The following is a 17,465-nucleotide window of genomic DNA, read 5'->3' on the forward strand; positions in this document are numbered from 1 at the left end:
ATACACAATCACCACATGTCCTCTTACTGTGCTACAGAAAAACCTCTAATCAAACAACATTGAGGGCATGTGCACTGAATTAAACGGCAACTACACTAAACAGACTTCAAAAGTCGCCCCCTGATGTGGTTTAAGTATTGTTGTGAATATGGAAAATCTACCCTTTATAAAGCATGTCATATGGTTACTGTCTGAGATCATTTATGGTTCTGTCTGACAGATCATATGGTTACAGATGTAACACATGTAACATATAAAGCATGTATGTTCAGATCATTTGTAACATGTATGTTCTGTCTGAACGCTATATAAAGCATGTCATATGGTTACACATGTATGTTCTGTCTGAACGCTATATAAAGCATGTCATATGGTTACAGATCATTTGTAACACATGTATGTTCTGTCTGAACGCTATATAAAGCATGTCATATGGTTACAGATCATTTGTAACACATGTATGTTCTGTCTGAACGCTATATAAAGCATGTCATATGGTTACAGATCATTTGTAACACATTTATGTTCTGTCTGAACGCTATATAAAGCATGTCATATGGTTACAGATCATTTGTAACACATGTATGTTCTGTCTGAACGCTATATAAAGCATGTCATATGGTTACAGATCATTTGTAACACATGTATGTTCTGTCTGAACGCTATATAAAGCATGTCATATGGTTACAGATCATTTGTAACACATGTATGTTCTGTCTGAACGCTATATAAAGCCTTTATAATCTGCTCGTCATTTAAAGCCAACAAATTTTAGATGCATATTGGTTTATCTACTACATATTTTGAGAACTACATAAATAGTAGCAACATATAAAGTACGATATATACTGTAATGTACTATTATGATGAAATAAAATCCTTTGATATTGACAAGATCAGAGACGTGCTGTATTCAAAAATTTGAATCAAAGTTTATTGGTCGCACAATCTTTAGCAGATGTTACAGTAGGTGAGGCGAGTAATTATTTTTTGGGGGGGGTGATCCGAGGGCCTTCAAAAGGGGGTAGGTTGCCAATCCCTGATGTAAATACTCAACAACGGACCAAATAATATGATTATTAAACTAAACTTTATGACATAACCTCCTACCTTCTGGAGTCAAATCACAGTTCATACCTGAACAGTATTATTAGAAAGAGATGTCCTCCATTTAAACAAATCTAACAAAACCAGTTTTTCAGGGTCTGTGTTCTTCTGTTTTTAAATATATTCATCCCATTCCCTAGTTCATGATTATGATAGACATAGACAGGGTTACCCCATCTCGACCAATACTTTTCATTACATCACCCTCTCCCCCTGTCCATTTGTTTTGGGTTGGTACATTAGAATTGGGTCTGACATTTCGATTCAGACTCCCTGTTGTTTCATTTGAGCATAATCATCACACAGTATCAGTCCTCCAATGCCTTTCATTGAGCTTTCACTTCCAGACATTGTTTTCATATGAGCAGTAGCAGGAGGTGGGCTTTACTGCTTCAACCATTGTTTTCATATGAGCAGCAGTGGGAGGTGGGCTTTACTGCTTCAACCATTGTTTTCATATGAGCAGCAGTGGGAGGTGGGCTTTACTGCTTCAACCATTGTTTTCATAAGAGCAGCAGTGGGAGGTGGGCTTTACTGCTTCAACCATTGTTTTCATAAGAGCAGCAGTGGGAGGTGGGCTTTACTGCTTCAACCATTGTTTTCATATGAGCAGCAGTGGGAGGTGGGCTTTACTGTTTCAACCATTGTTTTCATATGAGCAGCAGTGGGAGGTGGGCTTTACTGCTTCAACCATTGTTTTCATATGAGCAGCAGTGGGAGGTGGGCTTTACTGTTTCAACCATTGTTTTCATATGAGCAGCAGTGGGAGGTGGGCTTTACTGCTTCAACCATTGTTTTCATATGAGCAGCAGTGGGATGTGGGCTTTACTGCTTCAACCATTGTTTTCAATGAGCAGCAGTGGGAGGTGGGCTTTACTGTTTCAACCATTGTTTTCATATGAGCAGCAGTGGGAGGTGGGCTTTACTGCTTCAACCATTGTTTTCATATGAGCAGCAGTGGGAGGTGGGCTTTACTGCTTCAACCATTGTTTTCATATGAGCAGCAGTGGGAGGTGGGTTTTACTGCTTCAACCATTGTTTTCAATGAGCAGCAGTGGGAGGTGGGCTTTACTGTTTCAACCATTGTTTTCAATGAGCAGCAGTGGGAGGTGGGCTTTTACTGTTTCAACCATTGTTTTCAATGAGCAGCAGTGGGAGGTGGGCTTTACTGCTTCAACCATTGTTTTCATATGAGCAGCAGTGGGAGGTGGGCTTTACTGCTTCAACCATTGTTTTCATCAATGAGCAGCAGTGGGAGGTGGGTTTTACTGCTTCAACCATTGTTTTCAATGAGCAGCAGTGGGAGGTGGGCTTTATTGTTTCAACCATTGTTTTCAATGAGCAGCAGTGGGAGGTGGGCTTTACTGTTTCAACCATTGTTTTCAATGAGCAGCAGTGGAGCAGCAGTGGGGTGGGCTTTACAACCATTGTTTCAATGAGCAGCAGTGGGATTGTTTTGTTTCAACCATTGTTTTCAGCAGCAGTGGGAGGTGGGCTTTACTGCTTCAACCATTGTTTTCAACCATTGAGCAGCAGTGGGAGGTGGGCTTTACTTGTTTCAACCATTGTTTTCATTGTTTTCATGAGCAGCAGTGGGAGGTGGGCTTTTTTCACTGCTTCAACCATTGTTTTCATATGAGCAGCAGTGGGAGGTGGGCTTTACTGCTTCAACCATTGTTTTCATATGAGCAGCAGTGGGAGGTGGTTTGCGGACTGCTTCACTGCAGCAGTGGGAGGTGGGCTTTTACTTTTCAACCATTGTTTTCAATGAGCAGCAGTGGGGAGGTGGGCTTTACTGTTTCAACCATTGTTTTCAATGAGCAGCAGTGGGAGGTGGGCTTTACTGCTTCAACCATTGTTTTCATATGAGCAGCAGTGGGAGGTGGGCTTTACTGCTTCAACCATTGTTTTCAATGAGCAGCAGTGGGAGGTGGGTTTTACTGCTTCAACCATTGTTTTCAATGAGCAGCAGTGGGAGGTGGGCTTTACTGTTTCAACCATTGTTTTCAATGAGCAGCAGTGGGAGGTGGGCTTTTACTGTTTCAACCATTGTTTTCAATGAGCAGCAGTGGGAGGTAGGCTTTACTGTTTCAACCATTGTTTTCAATGAGCAGCAGTGGGAGGTGGGCTTTACTGCTTCAACCATTGTTTTCACTGAGCAGCTGTAGGAGGTGGGTTTTACTGCTTCAACCATTGTTTTCATATGAGCAGCAGTGGGAGGTGGGCTTTACTGCTTCAACCATTGTTTTCACTGAGCAGCTGTAGGAGGTGGGTTTTACTGTTTCAACCATTGTTTTCAATGAGCAGCAGTGGGAGGTGGGCTTTACTGTTTCAACCATTGTTTTCAATGAGCAGCAGTGGGAGGTGGGTTTTACTGCTTCAACCATTGTTTTCAATGAGCAGCAGTGGGAGGTGGGCTTTACTGTTTCAACCATTGTTTTCAATGAGCAGCAGTGGGAGGTGGGCTTTACTGTTTCAACCATTGTTTTCAATGAGCAGCAGTGGGAGGTGGGCTTTACTGTTTCAACCATTGTTTTCAATGAGCAGCAGTGGGAGGTGGGCTTTACTGTTTCAACCATTGTTTTCAATGAGCAGCAGTGGGAGGTGGGCTTTACTGCTTCAGTATCATATCCTAGACACAGATTCAATCTCAGTCTGCTGGGAGGTGATCCTCTGAAACAGGTAGCATGTGCCCTATAGCGCATGGAACAGATCTTCACTAAAACCCTTTTGGTTGTGTGAAGGTGTCCTTGACATCATATGGAATTAGTTACAACATAGGTAGTCAAAACAACATGTTTCATTGGATCTTGTTTTACTGCACATGGTTTGTCAAATATTCGCAGTGTATACACACATCAAAACAGAAAACAGTTTTAACTCACCAAATGGTCTATTCCAATACTGTTCCATCCTTGCATAATGGGTAGAAAGGATATAAAGGTGGGGATTACCCAGCATCCTCCTAACATTAGAGCCACTCTCAGTGATGTCATCTTCTTCCTGTAGACCAGCGGCTGGCAGCAGATGGCATAGTACCTAGAGAAGAAGAGGATACACTTCTAAGGAAGATTCCATATCGGAAATAGATATGATTATATTTAATGCAAGCTTTTCATTCAGTGGACAAAATCCGGGTCAACAAGTGTATCTTGCACCTGAAATTGACACCTTGTTAAAACCACATGATCCTTGTGAGAAACACAGATAAAAGGTATATTTGTGATCTCAAAGGGTTTGATGTTGCTATCTGAGATCTTTTTAAAGCTGTGCTTATCATGTTCAGAGCGTAGCTGAGAGATTTGCTTAATCTTGGACATTTTCAACATCAAACATCTCTACCTCTTTTCTGGGAAAGTGATATTAGAGTGTACTTTTCATGATCATTAAATTATTTACAACGGGCAAAAAAATCCCTGAAATGGCGTCAGTCACAAACTGCTACTTGACTTGGCTGAACCCTCTGTCCGTGGAGCTTGAGAGGTTAATGTCCCAGAGGCCTCACTTGACTTGCTCTTCCTCTTTCAGGGACTTCAGGTTACTATGGCAACGTGAACACACAGCAACCAGGTCGAAGCTCTCATTGTCGACGGGATTGCTTTCTGAGTGGTATTTAACTGATCGTTGACGTTTGACAGTTCAATTAATTCCTATTCCACTAAACAAAAAAACCTTGATATCGATCATTTCTTGCGTACGCCGACACCATTTCACTGTGTAAAATGACACAGGCAATCCTCCACAATGGATGGGGATTAGATGAAACATCACATGAATAGTCAACAGGATCACGGCGATGGCTGCCCGGTGGTGGGCATTGGTCCCCAGGTTGTCATGTCAGCTTTGATACACAATGGATATAAAGTGGTAAACCTCTCCCTCTCTGCATAGCCTGGTCTCAGATCTGTTCTGTCTTGCCAACTTCTATGGTCGTTGTTAAAGGGAGAAGACTACTTTCCCTCTCTTCCAGAACGGACATCCCCAATGTAGTCGCTTTCCCCTGGCCTCGGTGTTACATTCCTGGAATGGGTTCATCACACCGTGATTTCTCATGGCAAGACTGGGGCAGCCTACTGTAGCCCATTGCAGCCTGTATTACTGTACCACAGCCTATTGCAGCCCATTGCAGCCCATTGCAGCCCATTGCATCCTGTATCACTGTACCACAGCCCATTGCACCCTGTATCACTGTACCACAGCCCATTGCAGTCTGTATCACTGTACCACAGTCCATTGCAGTCTGTATCACTGTACCACAGCCCATTGCAGTCTGTATCACTGTACCACAGCCCATTGCAGTCTGTATCACTGTACCACAGTCCATTGCAGTCTGTATCACTGTACCACAGCCCATTGTACCCTGTATCACTGTACCATACCCCATTGCACCCTGTATCACTGTACCACACCCCAATGACACCCTGTATCACTGTACCACAGCCCACTGCAGCCCATTGCAGTCGGTATCACTATGCTACAGCACCACAGCCCACCATGTCTTCAGGGCACTACTATGCTTACTCTCTCTGTCACCCTTCATGACTCAGAGAGATGTTAGTGAGGGCATTTCATATTTCATTGCAGGTCAACTGAACTGGAGCCACCAACTGTTAACAACATCAATAAATAAGGAGAGCACCTGATCGGTCGGACTGCTGCACAAAGCTGACACATTAGAAAGAAAATAGTGCCAGGCCAGTTTACCAAGTTCAGAGAGGCATCTTCCATCAGTTTTGTACTCAGGTTTTCAGAAGACGAGGATATCTTGTGAGCCTGCCCTGTATTGCTTGAGTAATGAGTGTATTATGGCTCTGAAACAGCATGACTTCATTAATAACATGTTTGTGAGTCTAGGTTAGATGGAGCATGGTTGTGTCCGTGCACTGCGCCACTTCTTGTTTCACCTAGCCAAAACCGAGGCTGTCTGTCAGAGGGCCAGAAGCACAGCAGCCGTGTGGTTTGTTGACACCAGGCCAACCTTCTACATCTGTTCACCTGGCTTATTAAGCTAACTTTGGCCACCAATATCTACTTAAACGACTTACAACAGAGCCTCAATGGAAAACAGATGGATCAACAAACCAGGTACTTCAACTTCAATTCCATGTGATCCAGAATTCTGCTGTTAGTAAATCGGATTTAAGTGTTTTAACAATCCATCGTTCATTTGAAATGTTCCTTCTGGTCTTACGCTGGAAAAGGCCTGCTGGTTGAAAAACTGGTTGAATCAACATTATTTAGACATCATTTCAACCCCCCAAATCTATGTGATGATGTTGAATTAACTGACTGGATTTGCAAAAAGTAATCAACGTAAAGGCATTTAGTATTTCTTTCATCCAACTTTTAACCTAAATCCAATGACATGGTGAAATGATTTGTTGAATTTACATTGAATTGACATTTTACATGGAATTCACAACTCATCCAAATGTAAATCAAAACTAGACGTTGAACTGACGTCTGTGCCCAGTGGGGGGGCATTATAGGAACTTGTGTAAAACTCCATTCCAAGTTCTGCTGGCACTGCACAAATGTACATTATGGAGATGTTAACCTGATGGCAAAGGAAAAGCAGACATCTGTGCTGTAAGAGCAGAGACCAAAAGGTTAACTACGAACACTTTATTTCAACCCTGTTCTATGAAAAACAGATTGTCCATTCAGGGTCACTGCGTATTCTTTCCCTTTTTAAATACACCACTCTTAGCAAACCAGTACTGCCTTTCCATTTATCTGTACAGAGATACAGGATTTACTGGAAGACATCTCCATTAAGAACGCACATCAGCCTTTTTACACTCATAGATAAAAAGGTGCTAGCTCCAAGAAGCTGGCAATTTGAAAAAATGTAAAAGTAGCTTGTGCTGATTTACTGGCACATTGAAGCATGTTGCACTCCGTCAGTGGATAGCGGTAAAACAATGACATCATATCTGAATTTTGCCATCTTCATGCACGATCGCCACTGTTCTAGAAAGAGTATGGCTGTCTGAGCATGTGCAAAAACACGAGACTAATACTATACAGGGAAGGACAGAGAGCAGGGATGTGTGAACTGATAACATTCATCTACAAGACCCAAAATCATTTGGTGGCTCATTGAAATTCCTATTCAAAAAAACACAACAAGAAGGACAAGAAGACAGTTTGGAGAACAACACAATGACTCCAACCTACAGTAAACACACCACACTTTCTCCAACACCGACGAATAGAATTTGAACATTTAAAGTTTGAGGGGCAGATTGGAAATATGAGATGACAGAGCCACTTGGATTCAGGGCAGTCCATGTTTTACACCATTGACATAGCTAAAATTGTTTTATGCACTAAGTGACTGCCCAAAGGACTGGCAGGCGAGAGACCATTTTTGTTGCATGTTTCTTCCTCATTGTAAACACTTGGAATGGTAAATGGGTTGTGAAATAGCCAAAAATGAGCCTCCTGCAAGATTCATGATTGTAATAACTGTCTGCTAGCGGTCGTAGCTTACTGGAACTTCTAGTGCCTGACGCACGCAACTATTAATCCACACACTGGTGGAAAACGTACTTCCCTTCACTGAGCATTGAGGAACAAAACAATGAATAAATGGAACATCTCACCATTCATTCGTAAATAATAAAAATCCAATTTTCACCTTAAACACAATTATATTTCATATACACTCATATCTCTAGGGAATGGTGTCGTCTCTAGGGTATGGTGTGGCTCTCCCAAAAATATGTGGGACGGCAAAATTTCATCCTCCACTAACATTAATGAAGAGCTGTCAGTGGTTTAAACTACCATTTAATTGAAGAGCTGTCAGTGGTTTAAACTTAAAACACTTCTCTTCTCTGGGCTAAGAGGAGAGGTGGAGAGAGAGAAAAAAATAAGAGAGAGAGAGAGAGAGAGAGAGACAGAGGAAAAGGCTAAATCCTCTCCTTTTCTCTCTCCCTCTCTTTTTCTTTCTCTCTTCTCTCTCCGTCCTACTGTCTGGCCCTATGACCCCGGTAAGAACCATTATTATTGTAACATTGCTTTCATAATAATAACTGCAGGGGACGGAGTGACGCAATCCTATCTATCGCTGCACTCAGAGCTCAGCTGCCGTAAACCGGCCCCCTCTGTTGATAGAATTCACCAATACTTAGCTCAGCATGGAAAGCACTTTGAACGAACTAGCTACTCTGCAATGCAGTGGAAGTCATGCATCCTATAGTTGTGTATGGTTAGAATCCTGAAAAGCCCTTTTATGCTTGATTCGGAGGTGTGGTCAGAGGCTCCATATGGAGGGTGTGATCAATTGTGGAGCCTCCGGAGGCATGCAGAGGCCAAATTAAGCTCTGTACCACATCGCCGCGTCTACACAAATGTTGTAACAATGTGGAGGGCTCTGTATAGCTTCGCATTGACATGATTGGTTGAAAGTAGGTGGGGGCGGGATGTCCTGTATTAACACAAATTCACTTCCTTGACAAATTCCTTGACAACTTCCTTCACAACAGCTCTGCTCAACAGGTCTGCACTGCTCCTTGAAGCACAATGAGTATGAATGCCCTGACTTCTACAAAGGCCGTATCACTGTAAATGCTGCACGGTCAATGCAGACGTCAGATTGACCATGCAGCTATTACGCTGACATGTTATCCACCATTTTACGCAAAACCAGGATTTTCCCAGCAGCTTTTTACAACACACATTAATGCATTGATTAATATATTAATGCATATTATTCCTGTAATTCTTTAAAAGCATTCTCTCTTAATTTCCCATTCGCTTTCATCATCAGACTCATTAATAATTTTAATGTGGACAATAAGGATGATAATTAAAGAGGGTCTTCACTACAAAGGAAATGACATCTAAATCATTTCATTTATGGCACATTGTGTCTCTCCACACTGCAGCCAGTCAGTTACTAGTGCTACTTACACACTCTGCACAAGTTTTGCTCTCAACCACATCATTGAATAAAACTACAATTTCATCTTTTGCAGCAAGGCAAGACCAAGAACACACTGGTCTGGTGGGAGAGCTGATGCATTGGGTGTTCATATGTGAGCCCAGCAGGTGTATTATGTTATCATAAAGCTGGTCTCATACAGTAGCCCTCGGCATCTTGGTAAAGTCAATTATAGGAAGTGCCATCATAAATCAGTTAATTAAATAGCATGTTAAAATGTGTTGATAGGTTGATAGTGTTAGTATGAAATACTATATCTACTGACTAAATGTTGACTGGAAGTATCTTTCCAAGCCAGGTGTTCAGCAGTGGTGCTTACCTGTCCAAGGCTATGCAACACAGGTGTAATATGGAGGCTGTTGTCAACAGAACATCTAGAGATGTTCGGACCAGGCAGAACGTTTCTCCATAAATCCAGTTCTGGTGGATCAGCTCGATGGCACCAAACGGCATCACCAGCACCGACACCATCAGGTCTGCAAAGGCCAGCGATACTATGAAGTAATTGGTCTTGATTTTTCTGGGGGAGAAGTGGAATGAGAAGTATCTTATTGACTATATATCTAAATATGATTGCCATTGTTCACTTGAATCATAGGTGTATCATGTGGTAGAAAGTATCGTCGCTGTTGGATGAAAACCTCCTAACTCCACTTTTGCCAAAAATACAGACGTAGGCTATATGAAAGCAGTAACCCCTCAATGTACTCTGAACATTTCATAACTATAGGACCAAAAACGTTTGCTCAAAATACTGTAGCTTTTGAAGTTTTGGAATTGTATGTTCATTAATGGAAAAATGTGTCCTTTTAATCTAATTTCCTGAAAAGTTTCTGTTTTGGAGATAAGGTTTTCATCCGATGGCGACAGTATGTTAGAGGCATACTGTGAAAACAATATTCAATCATTCAGAACACACTGAAGAGAGCAAACTGTCGACTAGTGGTAAATGAACATAAACATACCATTTTATAGGCATGTCAGAGTCTGTACTGAAGTACGTACTAAACAACAACCATTTTTGAAGGACCTGTTGCCCATGACAACACATTCACCATATTTAGCTAATGGAACAGTACTGTATAAGCATTCACTGTAAACACTTTAAATTGCCACCTTGCAATAAATATTTGTGATAACTGTATGAGACTGAGGATAAGGCATAAGGACAGAGAGAGAGAGACTCAGGGAGCGAAATATATGAAATAAGAAGAGGTGAGAAGGAGAGAAAAGAGAGAGAGAAGAGGGAGTGAGTGAGGGAGGGAGAGAGACAGAGAGAGAGAAAGAATCAGAGAGAGAGAGAGCGAGCAAGAGGAGGAGAGAATTAGAGAACGAGAATGAAAGAATCATTGATGTAGAGCCACCGGGTGAGCCTCTGGTGTGGCGGCGTCCCCCCTCTCAGTCTATTTGATATAGACCAGAGCCATGGGCCATTAATGACTAATACAACTCTGGGTGAGGACACCACTCAGAGCCCGCTCAGCTAAAAATAACTGACTGAGAACAGCTAACGGCTGTTGAATCAAATCACGCTGTCATTTCACGAAAACATGCAATAAAAGTTGTTTAACAGCTGTCTGTTAACAACATGCTTTCATGTTGAGCAGAACATATTAAACATGTTCAACCCTCTGGCTTTGACTCAAAACTGGATGGACTGTCGAATGAATGGAAGATCATGTTTGCATTGATGCAAAGGAAGTAAATACATCTGCATTTTTAAACATAAAAAGAAAAAAAAAGACAAAAGAATAAAAAGTATATTACTGGAAACGTTGAAGGTTTACCAGTAAACTACCAGAATGTTGGTATCTTTCAAGGATTTTATGTAATCTATCACAATACATCTCGTGGCCCTATTAAGTACTTCAGATTATAACAGCTTTGTCAATATGTATCTGCTGTCAATGTTTTGGATTTAAACTGTTGGCAGTTGTAAAAAAAAGGAAATAGTTGGACAAGTTGCAGAGTTAATTTTAAAAAATGACATTGTTGATTAGATGCTTTTTTTAAATTTATTAGGCAAAATGTGTGTTGAACCAGTGACTGAATAAGGATGAGGCGAGAGAGAGAGAGAGAGAGAGAGAGAGAGAGAGAGAGAGAGGACATGGCAAAAACAGGTTTAGATTGATAGTGTGGCATGATGAGGCAATTCAATGTGTCAATAAGGTCATTTCCAGTTTTCCAGTTTGCTAATCAAAGCAAGTCACAGAGGTTGTCCAAATATAGGCCTGGCTCTGTGGCTCTGCCTCCAGCTGCACAATGTCTTCAATTATGGCCAGGCTGTCTAATGACAACTCTCATTTTACAGATGGCTGTAACAGGTGTGCTATTGAAAGGGAAATGGGTGACTGCTGATGAATTCCCCAGGGTATAGTGGTGGAGGTACTGCTTCACGTCACTGTTATTCTGAGCTGCTGGGAAGTCTTGGTGGGCAGTGTAATGGCAAACTGGGGTTTGATGTGTGTGAAGTGTGTGGTAATGAAGTATTTCATTATCAGAGATCATATCAACAGAACAGATGTGAGATCTTTTGGGGGCTGAACATGTTAATGAATGGAGATTTGAGGATAATATTACCCGGCGCTGTCAATTCCTGTGTGTGTGTGTGTGTGTGTGTGTGTGTGTGTGTGTGTGTGTGTGTGTGTGTGTGTGTGTGTGTGTGTGTGTGTGTGTGTGTGTGTGTGTGTGTGTGTGTGTGTGTGTGCGTGTGTGTGTGTGTGCATGCGTGTCTGGGCTAAACTTTAATTGTCAAAGTTACTTAAAATCTGAGGCTGAAATAATGTCACTATTTCCAACTCTACATGTCACCATTGAATGCTGTCACTCTCTCTAACTCTACATGTCTCCCTACGGAATACTGTCACTCTCTCTAACTATACATGTCTCCCTATGGAATACTGTCACTCTCTCTAACTCTACATGTCTCAATATGGAATACTGTCACTCTCTCTAACTCTACATGTCTCCCTATGGAATACTGTCACTCTCTCTAACTCTACATGTCTCAATATGGAATACTGTCACTCTCTCTAAATCTACATGTTTCAATATGGAATACTGTCACTCTCTAACTCTACATGTCTCAATATGGAATACTGTCACTCTCTCTAACTCTACATGTCTCAAAATGGAATACTGTCACTCTCTCTAAATCTACATGTTTCAATATGGAATACTGTCACTCTCTCTAAATCTACATGTTTCAATATGGAATACTGTCACTCTCTCTAACTCTACATGTCTCCCTATGGAATACTGTCACTCTCTAACTCTACATGTCTCCCTATGGAATACTGTCACTCTCTCTAACTCTACATGTCTCCCTATGGAATACTGTCACACTCTCTAACTCTACATGTCTCCCTATGGAATACTGTCACTCTCTCTAACTCTACATGTCTCCCTATGGAATACTGTCACTCTCTCTAACTCTACATGTCTCCCTATGGAATACTGTCACTCTCTCTAACTCTACATGTCTCCCTATGGAATACTGTCACTCTCTCTAACTCTACATGTCTCCCTATGGAATACTGTCACTCTCTCTAACTCTACATGTCTCAATATGGAATACTGTCACACTCTCTAACTCTACATGTCTCCCTATGGAATACTGTCACTCTCTCTAACTCTACATGTCTCCCTATGGAATACTGTCACACTCTCTAACTCTACATGTCTCAATATGGAATACTGTCACACTCTCTAACTCTACATGTCTCCCTATGGAATACTGTCACACTCTCTAACTCTACATGTCTCCCTATGGAATACTGTCACTCTCTCTAACTCTACATGTCTCCCTATGGAATACTGTCACACTCTCTAACTCTACATGTCTCAATATGGAATACTGTCACACTCTCTAACTCTACATGTCTCCCTATGGAACACTGTCACTCTCTGACTCTACATGTCTCCCTATGGAATACTGTCACTCTCTCTAACTCTACATGTCTCCCTATGGAATACTGTCACTCTCTAACTCTACATGTCTCAATATGGAATACTGTCACACTCTCTAACTCTACATGTCTCCCTATGGAATACTGTCACACTCTCTAACTCTACATGTCTCCCTATGGAATACTGTCACTCTCTCTAACTCTACATGTCTCCCTATGGAATACTGTCACACTCTCTAACTCTACATGTCTCAATATGGAATACTGTCACACTCTCTAACTCTACATGTCTCCCATGGAATACTGTCACACTCTCTAACTCTACATGTCTCCCTATGGAATAATGTTACTCTCTCTACGGATCCTGTGTTCTGGCTTACAACCAGTGTAACGTGGATTACCAGCTACCCAAAAAAACGCTCAGAAAAAGAGGGAAACGAAGCGGTCTTCTGGTCAGCCACATGTCTCCCTATGGAATACTGTCACACTCTCTAACTCTACATGTCTCAATATGGAATACTGTCACACTCTCTAACTCTACATGTCTCCCTATGGAATACTGTCACTCTCTCTAACTCTACATGTCTCCCTATGGAATACTGTCACTCTCTAACTCTACATGTCTCAATATGGAATACTGTCACTCTCTCTAACTCTACATGTCTCAATATGGAACACTGTCACTCTCTCTAACTCTACATGTCTCAATATGGAATACTGTCACTCTCTCTAACTCTACATGTCTCCCTATGGAATACTGTCACTCTCTCTAACTCTACATGTCTCCCTATGGAATACTGTCACACTCTCTAACTCTACATGTCTCAATATGGAATACTGTCACACTCTCTAACTCTACATGTCTCCCTATGGAATACTGTCACACTCTCTAACTCTACATGTCTCCCTATGGAATACTGTCACTCTCTCTAACTCTACATGTCTCAATATGGAATACTGTCACACTCTCTAACTCTACATGTCTCAATATGGAATACTGTCACACTCTCTAACTCTACATGTCTCCCTATGGAATACTGTCACACTCTCTAACTCTACATGTCTCCCTATGGAATACTGTCACTCTCTCTAACTCTACATGTCTCCCTATGGAATACTGTCACACTCTCTAACTCTACATGTCTCAATATGGAATACTGTCACACTCTCTAACTCTACATGTCTCCCTATGGAATACTGTCACACTCTCTAACTCTACATGTCTCCCTATGGAATAATGTTACTCTCTCTAACTCTACATGTCTCCCTATGGAATACTGTCACACTCTCTAACTCTACATGTCTCAATATGGAATACTGTCACACTCTCTAACTCTACATGTCTCCCTATGGAATACTGTCACTCTCTCTAACTCTACATGTCTCCCTATGGAATACTGTCACTCTCTAACTCTACATGTCTCAATATGGAATACTGTCACTCTCTCTAACTCTACATGTCTCAATATGGAACACTGTCACTCTCTCTAACTCTACATGTCTCAATATGGAATACTGTCACTCTCTCTAACTCTACATGTCTCCCTATGGAATACTGTCACTCTCTCTAACTCTACATGTCTCCCTATGGAATACTGTCACACTCTCTAACTCTACATGTCTCAATATGGAATACTGTCACACTCTCTAACTCTACATGTCTCCCTATGGAATACTGTCACACTCTCTAACTCTACATGTCTCCCTATGGAATACTGTCACTCTCTCTAACTCTACATGTCTCAATATGGAATACTGTCACACTCTCTAACTCTACATGTCTCAATATGGAATACTGTCACACTCTCTAACTCTACATGTCTCCCTATGGAATACTGTCACACTCTCTAACTCTACATGTCTCCCTATGGAATACTGTCACTCTCTCTAACTCTACATGTCTCCCTATGGAATACTGTCACACTCTCTAACTCTACATGTCTCAATATGGAATACTGTCACACTCTCTAACTCTACATGTCTCCCTATGGAACACTGTCACTCTCTAACTCTACATGTCTCCCTATGGAATACTGTCACTCTCTCTAACTCTACATGTCTCAATATGGAATACTGTCACTCTCTCTAACTCTACATGTCTCCCTATGGAATACTGTCACTCTCTAACTCTACATGTCTCAATATGGAATACTGTCACACTCTCTAACTCTACATGTCTCCCTATGGAATACTGTCACACTCTCTAACTCTACATGTCTCCCTATGGAATACTGTCACTCTCTCTAACTCTACATGTCTCAATATGGAATACTGTCACACTCTCTAACTCTACATGTCTCAATATGGAATACTGTCACACTCTCTAACTCTACATGTCTCAACTATGTCTCAATATGGAATACTGTCACTCTCTCTAACTCTACATGTCTCCCTATGGAATACTGTCACTCTCTCTAACTCTACATGTCTCAATATGGAATACTGTCACTCTCTCTAACTCTACATGTCTCCCTATGGAATACTGTCACTCTCTAACTCTACATGTCTCAATATGGAATACTGTCACTCTCTCTAACTCTACATGTCTCCCTATGGAATACTGTCACTCTCTCTAACTCTACATGTCTCAATATGGAATACTGTCACTCTCTCTAACTCTACATGTCTCAATATGGAATACTGTCACTCTCTAACTCTACATGTCTCAATATGGAATACTGTCACTCTCTCTAACTCTACATGTCTCCCTATGGAATACTGTCACTCTCTCTAACTCTACATGTCTCCCTATGGAATACTGTCACTCTCTCTAACTCTACATGTCTCCCTATGGAATACTGTCACTCTCTCTAACTCTACATGTCTCCCTATGGAATACTGTCACTCTCTCTAACTCTACATGTCTCCCTATGGAATACTGTCACTCTCTCTAACTCTACATGTCTCAATATGGAATACTGTCACTCTCTCTAACTCTACATGTCTCAATATGGAATACTGTCACTCTCTAACTCTACATGTCTCCCTATGGAATACTGTCACTCTCTCTAACTCTACATGTCTCCCTATGGAATACTGTCACTCTCTCTAACTCTACATGTCTCCCTATGGAATACTGTCACTCTCTCTAACTCTACATGTCTCCCTATGGAATACTGTCACTCTCTCTAACTCTACATGTCTCCCTATGGAATACTGTCACTCTCTCTAACTCTACATGTCTCCCTATGGAATACTGTCACTCTCTCTAACTCTACATGTCTCCCTATGGAATACTGTCACTCTCTCTAACTCTACATGTCTCCCTATGGAATACTGTCACTCTCTCTAACTCTACATGTCTCCCTATGGAATACTGTCACTCTCTCTAACTCTACATGTCTCCCTATGGAATACTGTCACTCTCTCTAACTCTACATGTCTCCCTATGGAATACTGTCACTCTCTCTAACTCTACATGTCTCCCTATGGAATACTGTCACTCTCTCTAACTCTACATGTCTCCCTATGGAATACTGTCACTCTCTCTAACTCTACATGTCTCCCTATGGAATACTGTCACTCTACATGTCTCCCTATGGAATACTGTCACTCTCTCTAACTCTACATGTCTCCCTATGGAATACTGTCACTCTCTCTAACTCTACATGTCTCCCTATGGAATACTGTCACTCTCTCTAACTCTACATGTCTCCCTATGGAATACTGTCACTCTCTCTAACTCTACATGTCTCCCTATGGAATACTGTCACTCTCTCTAACTCTACATGTCTCCCTATGGAATACTGTCACTCTCTCTAACTCTACATGTCTCCCTATGGAATACTGTCACTCTCTCTAACTCTACATGTCTCCCTATGGAATACTGTCACTCTCTCTAACTCTACATGTCTCCCTATGGAATACTGTCACTCTCTCTAACTCTACATGTCTCCCTATGGAATACTGTCACTCTCTAACTCTACATGTCTCCCTATGGAATACTGTCACTCTCTCTAACTCTACATGTCTCCCTATGGAATACTGTCACTCTCTGTCTCCTATGGAATACTGTCACTCTCTAACTCTACATGTCTCCCTATGGAATACTGTCACTCTCTCACTCTACATGTCTCCCTATGGAATACTGTCACTCTCTCTAACTCTACATGTCTCCCTATGGAATACTGTCACACTCTCTAACTCTACATGTCTCCCTATGGAATACTGTCACTCTCTCTAACTCTACATGTCTCCCTATGGAATACTGTCACTCTCTAACTCTACATGTCTCCCTATGGAATACTGTCACTCTCTCTAACTCTACATGTCTCCCTATGGAATACTGTCACTCTCTCTAACTCTACATGTCTCCCTATGGAATACTGTCACTCTCTAACTCTACATGTCTCCCTATGGAATACTGTCACTCTCTAACTCTACATGTCTCCCTATGGAATACTGTCACTCTCTCTAACTCTACATGTCTCCCTATGGAATACTGTCACACTCTCTAACTCTACATGTCTCCCTATGGAATACTGTCACTCTCTCTAACT

The 17,465-nt window shown here is 41.6% G+C and overlaps 1 protein-coding gene across 2 annotated transcripts in view; it reads right to left on the minus strand.

Annotated features, from left to right (window-relative positions):
• The window catches only part of htr4 (5-hydroxytryptamine receptor 4), a 124,757-nt gene that overhangs the window by 40,365 nt on the left and 66,927 nt on the right, over positions 1–17,465 (minus strand). For both annotated transcript variants that reach the window (XM_024429013.2, XM_024429014.2), the window contains 2 exons: positions 9,378–9,578; positions 3,993–4,146 (listed from right to left, as the gene is read on the minus strand). In XM_024429013.2, the coding sequence (XP_024284781.1) occupies positions 3,993–4,146; positions 9,378–9,578 (355 nt within the window). The remainder of the gene's footprint in view (positions 1–3,992; positions 4,147–9,377; positions 9,579–17,465) is intronic.

Source organism: Oncorhynchus tshawytscha, linkage group LG08 (genome assembly GCF_018296145.1).
Source record: "Oncorhynchus tshawytscha isolate Ot180627B linkage group LG08, Otsh_v2.0, whole genome shotgun sequence".
NCBI lineage: Eukaryota > Metazoa > Chordata > Actinopteri > Salmoniformes > Salmonidae > Oncorhynchus > Oncorhynchus tshawytscha.